The 12956-nt window shown below is 40.2% G+C and overlaps 1 protein-coding gene across 7 annotated transcripts in view; it reads left to right on the top strand.

Annotated features, from left to right (window-relative positions):
- LOC129816461 (leucine-rich repeat flightless-interacting protein 2-like) overlaps positions 1-12956 on the top strand; it is an 81058-nt gene that overhangs the window by 37244 nt on the left and 30858 nt on the right. For 3 of the 7 annotated variants that reach the window (XM_055870985.1, XM_055870978.1, XM_055870979.1), the window contains exons 3-8: positions 3169-3186; positions 3466-3534; positions 4609-4653; positions 6826-6876; positions 12547-12621; positions 12712-12753. The exons of 2 other annotated variants lie outside the window; for them this stretch is intronic. In XM_055870985.1, coding sequence (XP_055726960.1) covers positions 3169-3186; positions 3466-3534; positions 4609-4653; positions 6826-6876; positions 12547-12621; positions 12712-12753 — 300 coding nt within the window. The remainder of the gene's footprint in view (positions 1-3168; positions 3187-3465; positions 3535-4608; positions 4654-6825; positions 6877-12546; positions 12622-12711; positions 12754-12956) is intronic. 2 more of the 7 variants (XM_055870980.1, XM_055870981.1) reach the window with 2 other exon arrangements.

The following is a 12956-nucleotide window of genomic DNA, read 5'->3' as shown; positions in this document are numbered from 1 at the left end:
ACTGTTCTTACACGCAGTTACTAGCTTAGATTGAGTTAGCGACAAGTGCGAGATCAATATCCAACTTTGTAACATGGATGAAGCCTGAGTTGGAGCGTGTTCAGTAATGTGCTAGGTCTTATTTATTTAAAGAGCATATTGAAGTTAGAAGCAATACGATTTTAAGCAATAGCCTACAACTATTTTAGCACCGTTTCGCGCTGTTCTGAGACGAGCATGGGGACTGGTCTTGATAAATCAATGAGATTTTTATTTTCACTGAATCTCTTTTTGGGTATTGGTTAGACTAGAATTAGAAAATTAGGGTGAAGAAATGTAATGCTCTTAGGGTAACCTTTAATTAACTAGGCAATTCAGTTAAGAACAACATGTATTTACAAGGACAACCTACTCCTTCCTCTCCGTCGGGGAATTGAACCCCGGTCTCCCGTATGCCCTGGCCTGCCCGCACAATATGGGGATTCTTTAGCTAAATAGCCCAGTACTGTACTACCCACCGTAACGTTGTACAGTACCATATTTTCCGTTCCGTCCTAACAACCCCAGAGGGTTTTTCATTTTTCTTGTAATAGAAACACCATAATATTAATCCAATTAATTAAGCAAGTACCAATCAAAAGTTTGGACACACCTACTCATTCCAGGATTTTTCTTTATTTTTACTATTTTCTACATTATAATAGTGAAGACATCGCAACTATGAAATAACACATATGGAATCAGTTAAGAACAAATTCTTATTTACAAGGACAGCCTACTCCTTACTCCCCGTCGGGGAATTGAACCCCGGTCTCCCGCGTGCCCGCATTCTCTAGTACAGCCATTATTGAAGGAACTTGAGGTCACCAAGAAAGTCTGGACATGGTCTGCTCATCCTTATGTAAGGAATTAGGCACTTTCCCATGTTTATTACAGTATGTATTGAAGGCTATGTTTACTTGTAAACAAATGCAGGTGGCTTATCTTCAAAATGCTTTATTATCCAAATGTAACAGCATATACTGTACAAATCAAGTTTATTTTATATAGCCCTTCGTACATCAGCTAATATCTCGAAGTGCTGGACAGAAACCCAGCCTAAAACCCCAAACAGCAAGCAATGCAGGTGTAGAAGCACGGTGGCTAGGAAAAACTCCCTAGAAAGGCCAAAACCTAGGAAGAAACCTAGAGGAAACAGGCTATGAGGGGTGGCCAGTCCTCTTCTGGCTGTGCCGGGTGGAGATTATAACAGAACATGGCCAAGATGTTCATAAATGACCAGCATGGTCAAATAATAATCAGGAGTAAATGTCAGTTGGCTTTTCATAGCCGATCATTAAGAGTATCTTAATGTACAGTACTATATTTCTTCATCAGCATCTTTATGCTTATGTTAATAAAATAATAATCAAAATAATCTTTCAAAATGCAGTTGTTGATTTAGTTATGGATCCACAAATTGCTATGGGAATAAATATCACTGAATTACAGAAATATTGGAACAAAGTTGTCTATTAAAGGCAAACATAGTTTTGCTTACTGAAATATGCTTTCAAACACACATGGTCACATTGTACAGCGTCATTATGGCTATTAGCAGGGCTATAGTTTGGCCTTTATAACTATTTGGGCCTTTTTATTCAGATTACAATCACTCACTGTCATCAAGTAATGTCCGCTAAATAATCAAGTTAGGTTTCTCCAGAAATAAATACATCTAAATAACAAACTGACTTTATTTACAAATTAGTGAGACTGTCTCAGTCCATGTTCAAGAATTGCCTTTTTATCGCTCACTCTAGGTTAAATGAAACCAAAATCTCATTTTTATCTAATTCATTTAGAATTAGATAAAAAAGACCCTTAGATATTCTCAGATATTCTCACAGATCCTAACGGAAAATGCCCCTTAGATATTAATGTAGAATTCTCCAATTTACTAAATGTAATTATTGGCAGAGTCACTTAATTGAAAAAAAAAAAAAAAAAAAAAAAAAAAAACGTTTTTAGATATACTGTAGGCCTACCATAGGCTAAGTGAGTGTTGGTTACGCTACAATTGAGGTGTGGAAATGTTATGCCCGTTAGATGGTGGCCTACTCCCGACCGTCACGTTGTACAGCGCAATATTTTACATTCCATCCTAACGGAAACCCTGAGGGTTTCATTTTTCTCGGAATAGAAACACCATAATATTAATTAAATGAATTCAGCCAGATTTCTTGAAATCAATCCCATGTACCAAGGTTTTGAATTCTCTAGTAAAGCCAACATGGGTGACTATCAAATGCTTCTCAAAGTTGCCCTCTGGTGGTCAAACTAGCACATTAACGTAAAAAAAATGGCTGACAATCGAATAACGTGCCATAGAATGTTGCGGGCTGCTGCAGTATGACGCAACTTTTAAAGGAGGAACCACTGTAGATCTAGCTAGTGTCGTAGTATACCCTTTCGTTCTTTAGGAAATCTGGCTATGAAAGTCTACTTACTTGGGTTTTGTCTGCTACCTATTTGTACAGCAGCACGAAATGCATGTCTTTTTTTTAGGATCTCTTCAGAGATAGTTGAGATTTAAAGTAAGGCAATATTGGTGAATAATGTGTTGATACTGTCGCTGAGGAACATCCCCTCCTAGAAAGAATCAGGCCATGTTTTGGATCTTGTCAAAACTTGACTTGAGAAAAGTGTACAGTATTTTGGCTGATTGCCTCGTGTGCCAGGTGACACGGGTCATGCTACTGTTGAGATGCCAACACGCTGTCACTAACCTTAAGGAGCCACGGTCGGAAAGAATCCTGCTTACCCTGGTGACTCTAATCACATGGTCCCTCCCGAGACCATCATGTGAACTCTTGAGACGTTCCTGGGGTCGGTTACTGTTGGCCTGCCACGCTATGTCCATGCCACATTCCACAGCCAAGTCCCTGTCATAAGCAATAACCTGCCTCTGCGTGGACACCACCCTAATTATTGTACTGTTCTCTCGCTTTCTATGTAGGTTTACATACATATACGTATACAGCTTTACATTCTCTCTCTCGCCCTCTTTGCTGTGGTCTATCATTTTTTATCTCTCTCTGTTCCCCAATGTCACTCTTTTTTTCTTTTATTCTTTCCCTTTCTGTCCCTGATTTCCTGGTTCCTCTCCTCCATTGCCCTGGCTGCTCCTCCTGTGGTGTTAATTTATAGATCTATCAGGTTCAGAAGGTAGGATTCTTGTCCCCCCCCCCCCCCCCCCACATTTTCTGTACTGTTTTTCTACTTTCATTATCATTTTGTCAGTAGTAAAAATAATAATTTTCATCTTTCTTCAGTTTAGACATGCATCCCGGTATAAATGTGTTAGTTATTTGTTAGACATGTCTAATGTCTATATAAAATCACCATGGTTTAGACTACATAGTACATATAGCTAGATAATAATGATTGTTCGATGAGCTGTGCCTTTCCACCCTTCCTTCCTCTCCTCTCACGCTCTTTCCTCAGAAATATTACGGCTTGGACAACAAACCAGACAAAGTAGACAGCGAATGGGGACACATCGAGCAATGGATGGTACAGTCAATAACAAGAATGAATATTTGACGAGCGAAGCGTTGTTAATGAATTAGCTGCACTAACGGTTGTGGAATAACAGCTTGTTTTTGAATCATGCATGAAAGTAATTCACTCACTCTCTTTCAATATTCAAAGCTGTTAATAATGCCAGGTTGTGTGAATGTTCTTAGCCATGGGGAATAGCTGAGATTAAAAAAAGGGCTTTCCTCTTAAACCAATATGGCATTTGCTTTTCATAATTTTTTTTGAGAGGCTTTTGTGTGCGATATACCTTTTTTAGCTAACAAGTTCTAGAGCGGATTGTTGATTTATAAGGCCGCACATCTAATGATAATCCACAGAATTGATGTGCATGTTGAATGGGTTTGGATCTGCATGTCCTATCCCTTTCGTGTAGACTGCCTGGGTTTCGATGATCCCCTTGACTGCCAAGCGACGGTCTTATTCTTGCAGTGTTCCTGGGTGGTTCAGATCCACCAGACTGGACACTGTGTGACATAGGTCTCTCCTGTCATATTGTGTTTTAAAAAGACAAATGCTGAATTATGTGAAGGTATCGGAGAACAATGACAAGTAACCAACCGCAGCATGTGATGAAAGTTGCAGGAGAGGAACTAATCTCTGTCCTGTCCTGTTTGTGTAACCATGTCTGCTCGAGTGGTTGGGTGACAGGATCAGTATCCATGGCCACAGTGATGTGATGAACTGGAGGCATGGCTGCTTAGGGAATGAATGCAGTGCACTTGACCATTGAGAATTTGTTCACTTTCAAAGGTTAGCAGGCAATTACCCTTCACTTTCAATTCTCCTCAGTTTAATAGCCACAGTTGAATTGGAAAAAGTGTGCATACATGCTAGAAGTCCTCCTTTGGAATAATGGGGTGTGAGTTTTGCACGTAAGTGTGCCCTTGTGCGAGTTTGAATTTGTCTGTTTGGGTGCTTGCTGAAACCCCTCTCCGACGTGCCTATATGAACAACAATGTTGATATTGTCCTAAGTGTTTCATCCTTCCCCTGTCATTTGAACCTTTGACCTCTACCTGTGTTCTATTTTCCTTTTTCATTCTTCCAGGAGGACAGTGAGAGGTACTCACGCCCCACACAGAGACATACTTCGGTGTGTATTCCTCTCCCCCTATTATCCACCATCTCTCTTTGCACCTTCCTGTCTCCATCTGACAAAAGCAGCTTTCATTTCTTTGAACCGTGACTTAATACCTTGGGAACTCAGGTGCTGGAGTGTCACAATGTCAGCAGGCTTTTGTTCAAGTGACGATATTTGTCTCCTATCAGTCAATACACTCCCAAGTTCCAATATCCAATCCATACTAGGATACTATTTAGTATGGGTTGATCGGCAATATTTTGCCTTATATCATGTAGTATGCTTGTTGGGATAAACAGTGAGGTCTGGAATGATTGACACCCTTGATAAAGATGAGCAAAAATACATTTATACTGGGGAAATAATTTTATACTAATACAATTGCTCAGATAAATACATGTTTAACAAGTAGTACTGTTTTTCTCTAACAGATAAGGGTTAAAATGATTGACAACCCTGTTTTCAATACCTTACCTTGGGAGGATAATGGCACTGAGCCTTTTTCTAAAATGTTTTATGAGTTGGAGAACACATTGGGACCATTCCTACATACAGAATCCATCCAGATCCTTGATATCCTTTGTCTGTGATTATGGACTGCCCTCTTCAATTCAAACAGGTTTTCAATGGGTTTCTGGTTTGGAGACTGAGATGGCCACTACAAATTGTTGATTTTATGGCCAATTACCAATTTATTTGTAGATGTGTTTGGGGTTATTGTCTTGCGGGAAGATCCACTTGCACCAAGTTTCAGCTTTCTGGCAGAGGCAATCGAGTTTGTGCCTAAAATGTCCTGGTACTGGGTAAAGTTCATGATGCCATTGACCTTAACAAGGGCCCCGGGACCAGTGGAAGCAAAATAGCCGCATAACATCAAATATCCACCACCATATTTTACGAGGTTATTCTCTGCTCGTGCATTCTCATTTCGACGCCAAAGCCACCGCTGGTGTGAGTGGCCAAAGAGCTCTATTTTCATGTCATCCAACAAATGTAAATCCTGGAGTGTGCTAAATAGCATTGGCACTTGGATTGGAACTGGTGCTTTGGTCAGATGACATGAAAATAGAAACCCATTGAAAACCTGTGCAAACAAAGGGTATCAAGGATCTAGAAGGATTCTGTATGGAGGAATGGTCTGAAATCCCTCCCAATGTGTTCTCAAACTTTTTAGAAAGAGGCTCAGTGCCATTATCCTCAAGGTGACGTATTGAAAACAGAGGTGTCAATCATTTTAACCCCTACCTTTTTTAGAGAAAAAAAATATTGCTGGTTAGACATGAATTGGAACTTTGGGCTGAATGTGTCATTGTGAAGTTCATACATACAGTAATTCTGCTTATAGATTATGCATCTCAATTAGCCACAAAATCCCTAGTTTGAAAGCGACCGTTTTTCATGAAGCTGTGCAGTGTCATTTTTTCCCCGCGTGGGCCAGCCCCCTAGCAATTCAAGTTCTAGCCAATGAGGTTCAGCCCTTCGCCATTTGAGTGACATCTAGCACGAGGCACATCATATATACCCACAGCAGAGCGAAATAAAGAGCAATGACGTGGTGCACATATCTGCACATGTGATGTGGGTACGCAGTTTTCGGGGACCACTTTTGGCTCGTGAGTGCTACTTTCAGAGCTACTGGCTAAAAAGTACAGGAAAGTACCGGGACATCTCTTTCCATGAGCAATTGTATTATTATAAAATAGTATAATTTCCCAATCTTTTTGAGCATACAATATAGCTCAGTATAGTAATTATTTATCATTTTTGCTAAGGGTGCCAATAATTTCACATACTAATGTCATTCAGTGTGGCCCACTCTGACTCCACTGCCCTGGGCCATTGAGCTGTGTTCTCAGGCACATAATCTGGTTTGTACAGCCAGTCTGGGGAGCACAGAGAAAGAGGTCACAGTCAAGTCATTTACAGACGGAGGGGAGAGATTCATTTCTGAGGTGTTTCAGTGAACCATGTTAAACACCAGGGTTGGGGTGAAATTACATTTCAATTCATGGAGTAAATTGAAATTCAATTTTCCTCGTTGTGTATCAAAAAATTTGTTGGAATTTCTGTTTCTTTCTTAATTTGACTGTTAAACCACATTAAATATTTTTTTCCCCCCCAAGTACAGATGTTGTACTGTACAATCGAAGAACATCTACTTAATTTGTTTTGTTTCCCACACAGATCTCAGACGATGATGAGCGGATGTCTGTGGGCAGCCGAGGCAGTGTGAGGGTCAGTATCACTCTAACGCCGCCATCTTTGTTTGCAGAATTTATGACTATCGGTAAAGAGGCTTGAGGTAGAAGTTGCCCCTAAACACAGATCTTGGATCAGATTTTCCCGTTACAAATCCTAACTGTAACCATTAGGGACAGTAAAACCAGTGGTTAGGGCATTTTCTACCAACTTGCATAAAGAGGTAAGCATGAGTGGTTCCATAGCTGCTCAGAAGGGGGTAACAAGTACAACCATCACTTGGTGTTTAAACCCTTGGTGACGATGCTCTTATGTCTTTGGGCAGTCGGATTTTGATGCAATAGGGGCCTACGGAAGAGGGGTAAGACTTAGCCTGCTGTGAGATTAACCTGGCCTGATCATCTAACCCTACTGCATCCCATAATGGTCTTTATGTCAGTTTTTAGTAACAACATGTAGTTGTTAGTTTACCATTTAAACTCTATTCAGAGCAAGGCAACGATGGCGTGCCAAAACATGACAGTCCTCTTAGGAGAAAATCAAGCATAGCAGGATCAGGCACCAACCATGTCATTTTCTCCCTTAGCGACAGCAAAATAGTTTGACAGGAAAGCCTACAAATTGTTGGGTAGATTTTGGCTCATTATTTACATTGTTAACTCATCAGTTTGATTAACCGCAGATGTGATGGTTACTAATCATGGTTTAATGTGTGTTGGGAAGATTGCAATGCATTGTTAACCTACAGTGGTTCGTCCTTTTAAAGTTGCAGCGTACTGCGGTGCAGCTTGCATGGTCTTTCAGAATTCTATGGCATGTTATTTAAGTGTAAACCACTGGTACTATTAATGCGAGTTAGGGTTAGTTTGACCACCAGAGGGCATCTTTGAGAAGTATTTGAAAGCCTTCAATAGCGGCTGTACTAGAGAATGCAGGCACACAGGGAATTGAACCCCGGTCTACCGATGGGGAGGAAGGAGTAGGCTGTCCTTGAAAATAAGATTTTGTTCTTAATTGACTTGCCTAGTTAAATAAAGGTTACACTAAGAGCATAACATTTCTTCACCCTTGTAGTCTAACCAATACCCAAAGGAAGAATCAGTGAAAATATAAATCGAATTGAATTATCAAGACCAGTCCCCATGTTTGTCTCAGAACAGCGTGAAACAGTGCTGAAATAGTTGTAGGCTAAATGCTTCTAACTTCAATATGCTCTTTAAATAAATAAGACCTACACCACTTTTAGCAGCACATTACTCAACACTAGTGAGACTCATGTCGCCTACGGTAGGCAAACAGTATATCGAAAAATGTGACGTGACACTCCGCCAATTATTACAAATAAAGGATATTTCTGTAATTCAGTGATATTTATTCCCATGGTAAAGTCATTATGGATCCATAACTAAATAAACATCGGCATTTTGAAAGAGTGTTTTTATCATTATTTTATTAATGAAAGCTTGAAGATGCCATCATTAGTTACATGGTTTTAGTTTGAACGTGCAGACTGGCTCTAAGAACAGAACAGCGGGAACGTTTCCCTAGTCAGCGCCATTATTAGTGCAATGCCCCTTAAATATTTTGGAGACTATTTTGTTTTCAAATAATGTAAAATGAGCGAGGAAAAGGGACATTGGCTGACATTGTTACTAATTTGTAAATAAAGCCAGTTGGTTATTTATAATTTATTTCTGTTTGTAGAGGGGGAGAAACCAAAAACCTACAGTCATCTCATGGGTCTCCCAGTCGAGGCCGGCACGGGTATTGCACCAGCATCTGTAGCAACACAGCTTGCACTGCTATGCAGTGTCTTAGACCGTTGCGACACTCAGGCGCTGTACAACGTGACCGGCCGGGAGTGACCTACAGTAAGAGCAAAATAATCATAGTAAAATAATAAAAACCGTAGTGTAACAGTTTTCGTAAGTAATACTAAAGTCGTGCACAATTATCAGTTTCTATATAGGTTTATGTCGCCCATTCATTGTCAGTCAGAGACACAGTAGGACCCAAAAGCATAATCAGTGCTCTAACTCCCCCTTGCGCTGTTCTGGAGCAATGAAGTGGTGACACAGGGTACCGTACTAAATCACAAATTACCTCTAAATCCCGCAGCATAATCGCAAACCTTTTAGTGGAGCAACCACTTTATCCAGTCTTGGGTTTGTGTGTCTGTGTGTGTGTCACAGACATTAGCATGGACGACTTATTGTAGGGTGTTGTTCAGACATGGTGTGTACTCTGGAGAAAGTTGACATGACTGTGTGATGACACAAAGCCTGACTAATTGACGTTTGTGGTCTAAAGTCGAGTTGAATGTTATATTTACCAATAAAGGCCTGAGGGATGTGGTATATTGGCCATATACCGCAAACCCCCAACGTACCTTTAATTATAAACTGGTTACCAATGTAATTAGAGCAGTAAAAATAACTTTTGTCATACCCGTGATATACGGTCTGATATACCACGGCTGTCAGTCAATCAGCATTCAGGGCTCGAACTACCCAGTTTAATACTATTTACCATCGGAGCCACTAATGATTTCCCTTCGGAGGCATGCTTCAATGCTTAATAAACCGAAACAAGCACTTGTCTTACATGTTTATTTAATCAAACCATAATTGGCTTGTTTGGTTACATTAAAGCTTCATCTTGGGTGTTAGTACGGTTAATTTCTTCAGTGGACTACTAGGGTTGTCCCTGGCTAGTGCGATGGAGTAAATCGACTGTTATAGAGCTGGCTAGCCTGCCAGCTGTCTGTTCCAAAACAAACACAAGGTGCATCATAAATGGCACCCTATTCCTTTTATAGTGACTACTTTTGACCAGGGCCCATAGGGATCTGGTCAAAAGTAGTGCACTATATAGCGAATCGGGTGCCATTTGGGACTAAGACACAGACTCAGAACTATTTTAGGCACTGTTGTCTGAGTTCTCATAGAGAAATGTTTTCTGGTGAGTAATCATGGAAAATACTGTAGTGTTAAAGAATTGTAGTTAAATGAGAAATATGTCCTTAAAGGGAGACGCACGTTTTTAAAACAGAAAAAGGGATGGGTCTAGACTAGAGGTCGACCGATTAGGATTTTTCAACACCGATACCGATTATTGGAGGACCAAAAAAGCCGCTACCGATTTCATCGGCCAACTTTTTTTTTTGTAATAATGACAATTACAACAATACCGAATGAACATCTATTTTAACTTAATATAATACATCAATAAAATCCATTTAGCCTCAAATAAATAATGAAACATGTTCAATTTGGTTTAAATAATGCAAAAACAAAGTGTTGGAGAAGAAAGTAAAAGTGCAATATGTGCCATGTAAGAAAGCTAACGTTTAAGTTCCTTGCTCAGAACATGAGAACATTTGAAAGCTGGTGGTTCCTTTTAACATGAGTCTTCAATATTCCCAGGTAAGAAGTTGTAGGTTGTAGTTATTATAGGAATTATAGGACTATTTCTCCCTATACCATTTGTATTTCATTAACCTTTGACTATTGGATGTTCTTATAGGCACTTTAGTATTGCCAGTGTAACAGTATAGCTTCCATCCCTCTCCTCGCTCCTACCTGGGCTTGAACCAGGAACACAACGACAACAGCCAACCTCGAAGCAGCGTTACCCATGCAGAGCAAGGGGAATAACTACTCCAAGTCTCAGAGCGAGTGACGTTTGAAACGCTATTAGCGCGCACCCCGCTAACTAGCTAGCCATTTCCCATCGGTTACACCGGCCTAATCTCGGGAGTTGATAGGCTTGAAGCACAGCGAAGAGCTTCTGTCAAAACGCAGGAAAGTGCTGTTTGAATGAATGCTTACGAGCCTGCTGCTGCCTACCACCGCTCAGTCAGACTGCTCTATCAAATCATTGACTTAGTTATTACATAATAACACACAGAAATACGAGCCTTAGGTCATTAATATGGTCGAATCCGGAAACTATCATCTCGAAAACAAGACGTTTATTCTTTGTGAAATACGGAACCGTTCCGTATTTTATCTAACGAGTGGCATAAGTCTAAATATTCCTGTTACATTGCACAACCTTCAATGTTATGTCATAATTACGTAAAATTCTGGCAAATTAGGCGGCCCAAACTGTTGCATATACACTGACTCTGCGTGCAATGAACGCAAGAGAAGTGACACAATTTCACCTAGTTAATATTGCCTGCTAACCTGGATTTATTTTAGCTAAATATGCAGGTTTAAAAATATATACTTCTGTGTATTGATTTTAAGAAAGGCATTGATGTTTATGGTTACGTACACGTTGGAGCAACGATACACACCGCATCGATTATATGCAACGCAGGACAAGCTAGATAAACTAGTAATATCATCAACCATGTGTAGTTAACTAGTGATTATGATTTATTGATTGTTTTTTATAAGATAAGTTTAATGCTAGCTAGCAACTTACCTTGGCTTCTACTGCAGTCGCAATCAAGTGGTTAGAGCATTGGACTAGTTAACTGTAAGGTTGCAAGATTGAATCCCCCCGAGCTGACAAGGTAAAAATCTGTCGTTCTGCCCCTGAACGATGCAGTTAACCCACCGTTCCTAGGCCGTCATTGAAAATAAGAATGTGTTCTTAACTAACTTGCCTAGTTAAATAAGGGTGTAAAAAAAAAAAAAAATTAAAAATACAGATTTCCGATTGTTATGATTAATCGGCCATTCCGATTAATCGGTCGACCTCTAGTCTAGACCTAGTTGTGAGTTTGGGGTTTTCTTGGCTGCTGCAATGGTTTGCATGTTTTACCCAAACCAGAAAGTAACGTGTGGCTAATGTCTTTATCAGTTTGGTGGTGATGGGAATCCATCCACAGTTTTTTATGCGAGTAAAGTGAAACTGTATAAAAAAATAATTATGGCAACTGTGATGGAAACAGGAAGTTTTATAAATGCTGACAGATCATTTGTTTGCTCAACATGGTGCGACCTTTTTCTATCCTGAAAATGTATTATGCGAGAAATGGCAATGGAGTCACATAGTGTATAGTCCTCCCACTACAACTCGGGAAACTAATGCAGTTTATTAGGCTACAGATTCAATTAATGATGATGAACTTCACAGGATGGTGAAAGTGCACGGTGATGTTGATGCTCCTTTCCAGTAAATATCGAGGGTCTTATTCTGGTAACATGATGGATCGATGCTCGACTGCCGTTTGACAAATACAAATATTCTCGCTCTCATCCATACTAATCTCATGTAGACTTGCCTACCCGCACTGGATCTGTGAGCTGTTGGCTAGAGAGCACGTGCCAAGATCAGAGTAGGCACATTTGGCTATTTAACGCAACAGTTTTTGTGACAAGTTTGATTTGTGTTCAATACATGAAAACTGAAGCGAAAAAGTAAATCACGCACTGATTTTTATCTGCAACAAGTCAGTTTGGTGGAAACTAACCACTTGTGGGAAAATGTGCATATTTTCTTTTTGTGGATTTTAGAATATCCACATTAAAATCTGTTGCCATTTGGATGGAAACCTAGACACTGAGGAAAATGCAAGGTGTCTTCCTCCCATCCTGCCTTGCCCGTCGTTGTATTTTCTTTTTGTGCCATTAATTTGACATGTCAGTAATTTAGTGGGTGTGGCTCCTGTTTCCATGATGGCTTTTCCCATGGGCGGGAGAGGCGTCCTGACACACACCTTTACCCGCCTCCTCAATCCCCCTCTCCCAGGACTCCTCCTCCCTTTCACAGGAGAAGGACAAGAAATCCAAGAAAAAGAAGAAACACAAACACAAAGATCGTGACGTACGTAAAGACTGTGACCTTTAAGAATAGCCCAAACTGAAAAATGATTGCAGTTTTGTTGCTCATTTGCATGTCTTCTGTCCCTTACAGAGCAACGGCTATGACAATGAGTACAGTGCTATATCCAGCCGGGTTAGTAGTGCCTTTTAACCTGTAGTACCTGGCTAGTGTCCCGCAGGGTGAATAGATGAATGCCAATAGGTTCAAGTGAACATGTTTACAATTGACTTCAGTTAAGTGATTGCAGACGAAATGTGTGTGTTTTAGTACGTATGCATTGAGGGAATTTCAGGATACTGGGGTTTTCATACCACACAATTCAGTACTGTTTGTTT

Source organism: Salvelinus fontinalis, chromosome 19 (genome assembly GCF_029448725.1).
Source record: "Salvelinus fontinalis isolate EN_2023a chromosome 19, ASM2944872v1, whole genome shotgun sequence".
In the NCBI taxonomy this organism is placed as follows: domain Eukaryota; kingdom Metazoa; phylum Chordata; class Actinopteri; order Salmoniformes; family Salmonidae; genus Salvelinus; species Salvelinus fontinalis.
Note: the sequence above shows the minus strand (reverse complement) of the source record. Positions and strands in the feature narration are given on the sequence as shown.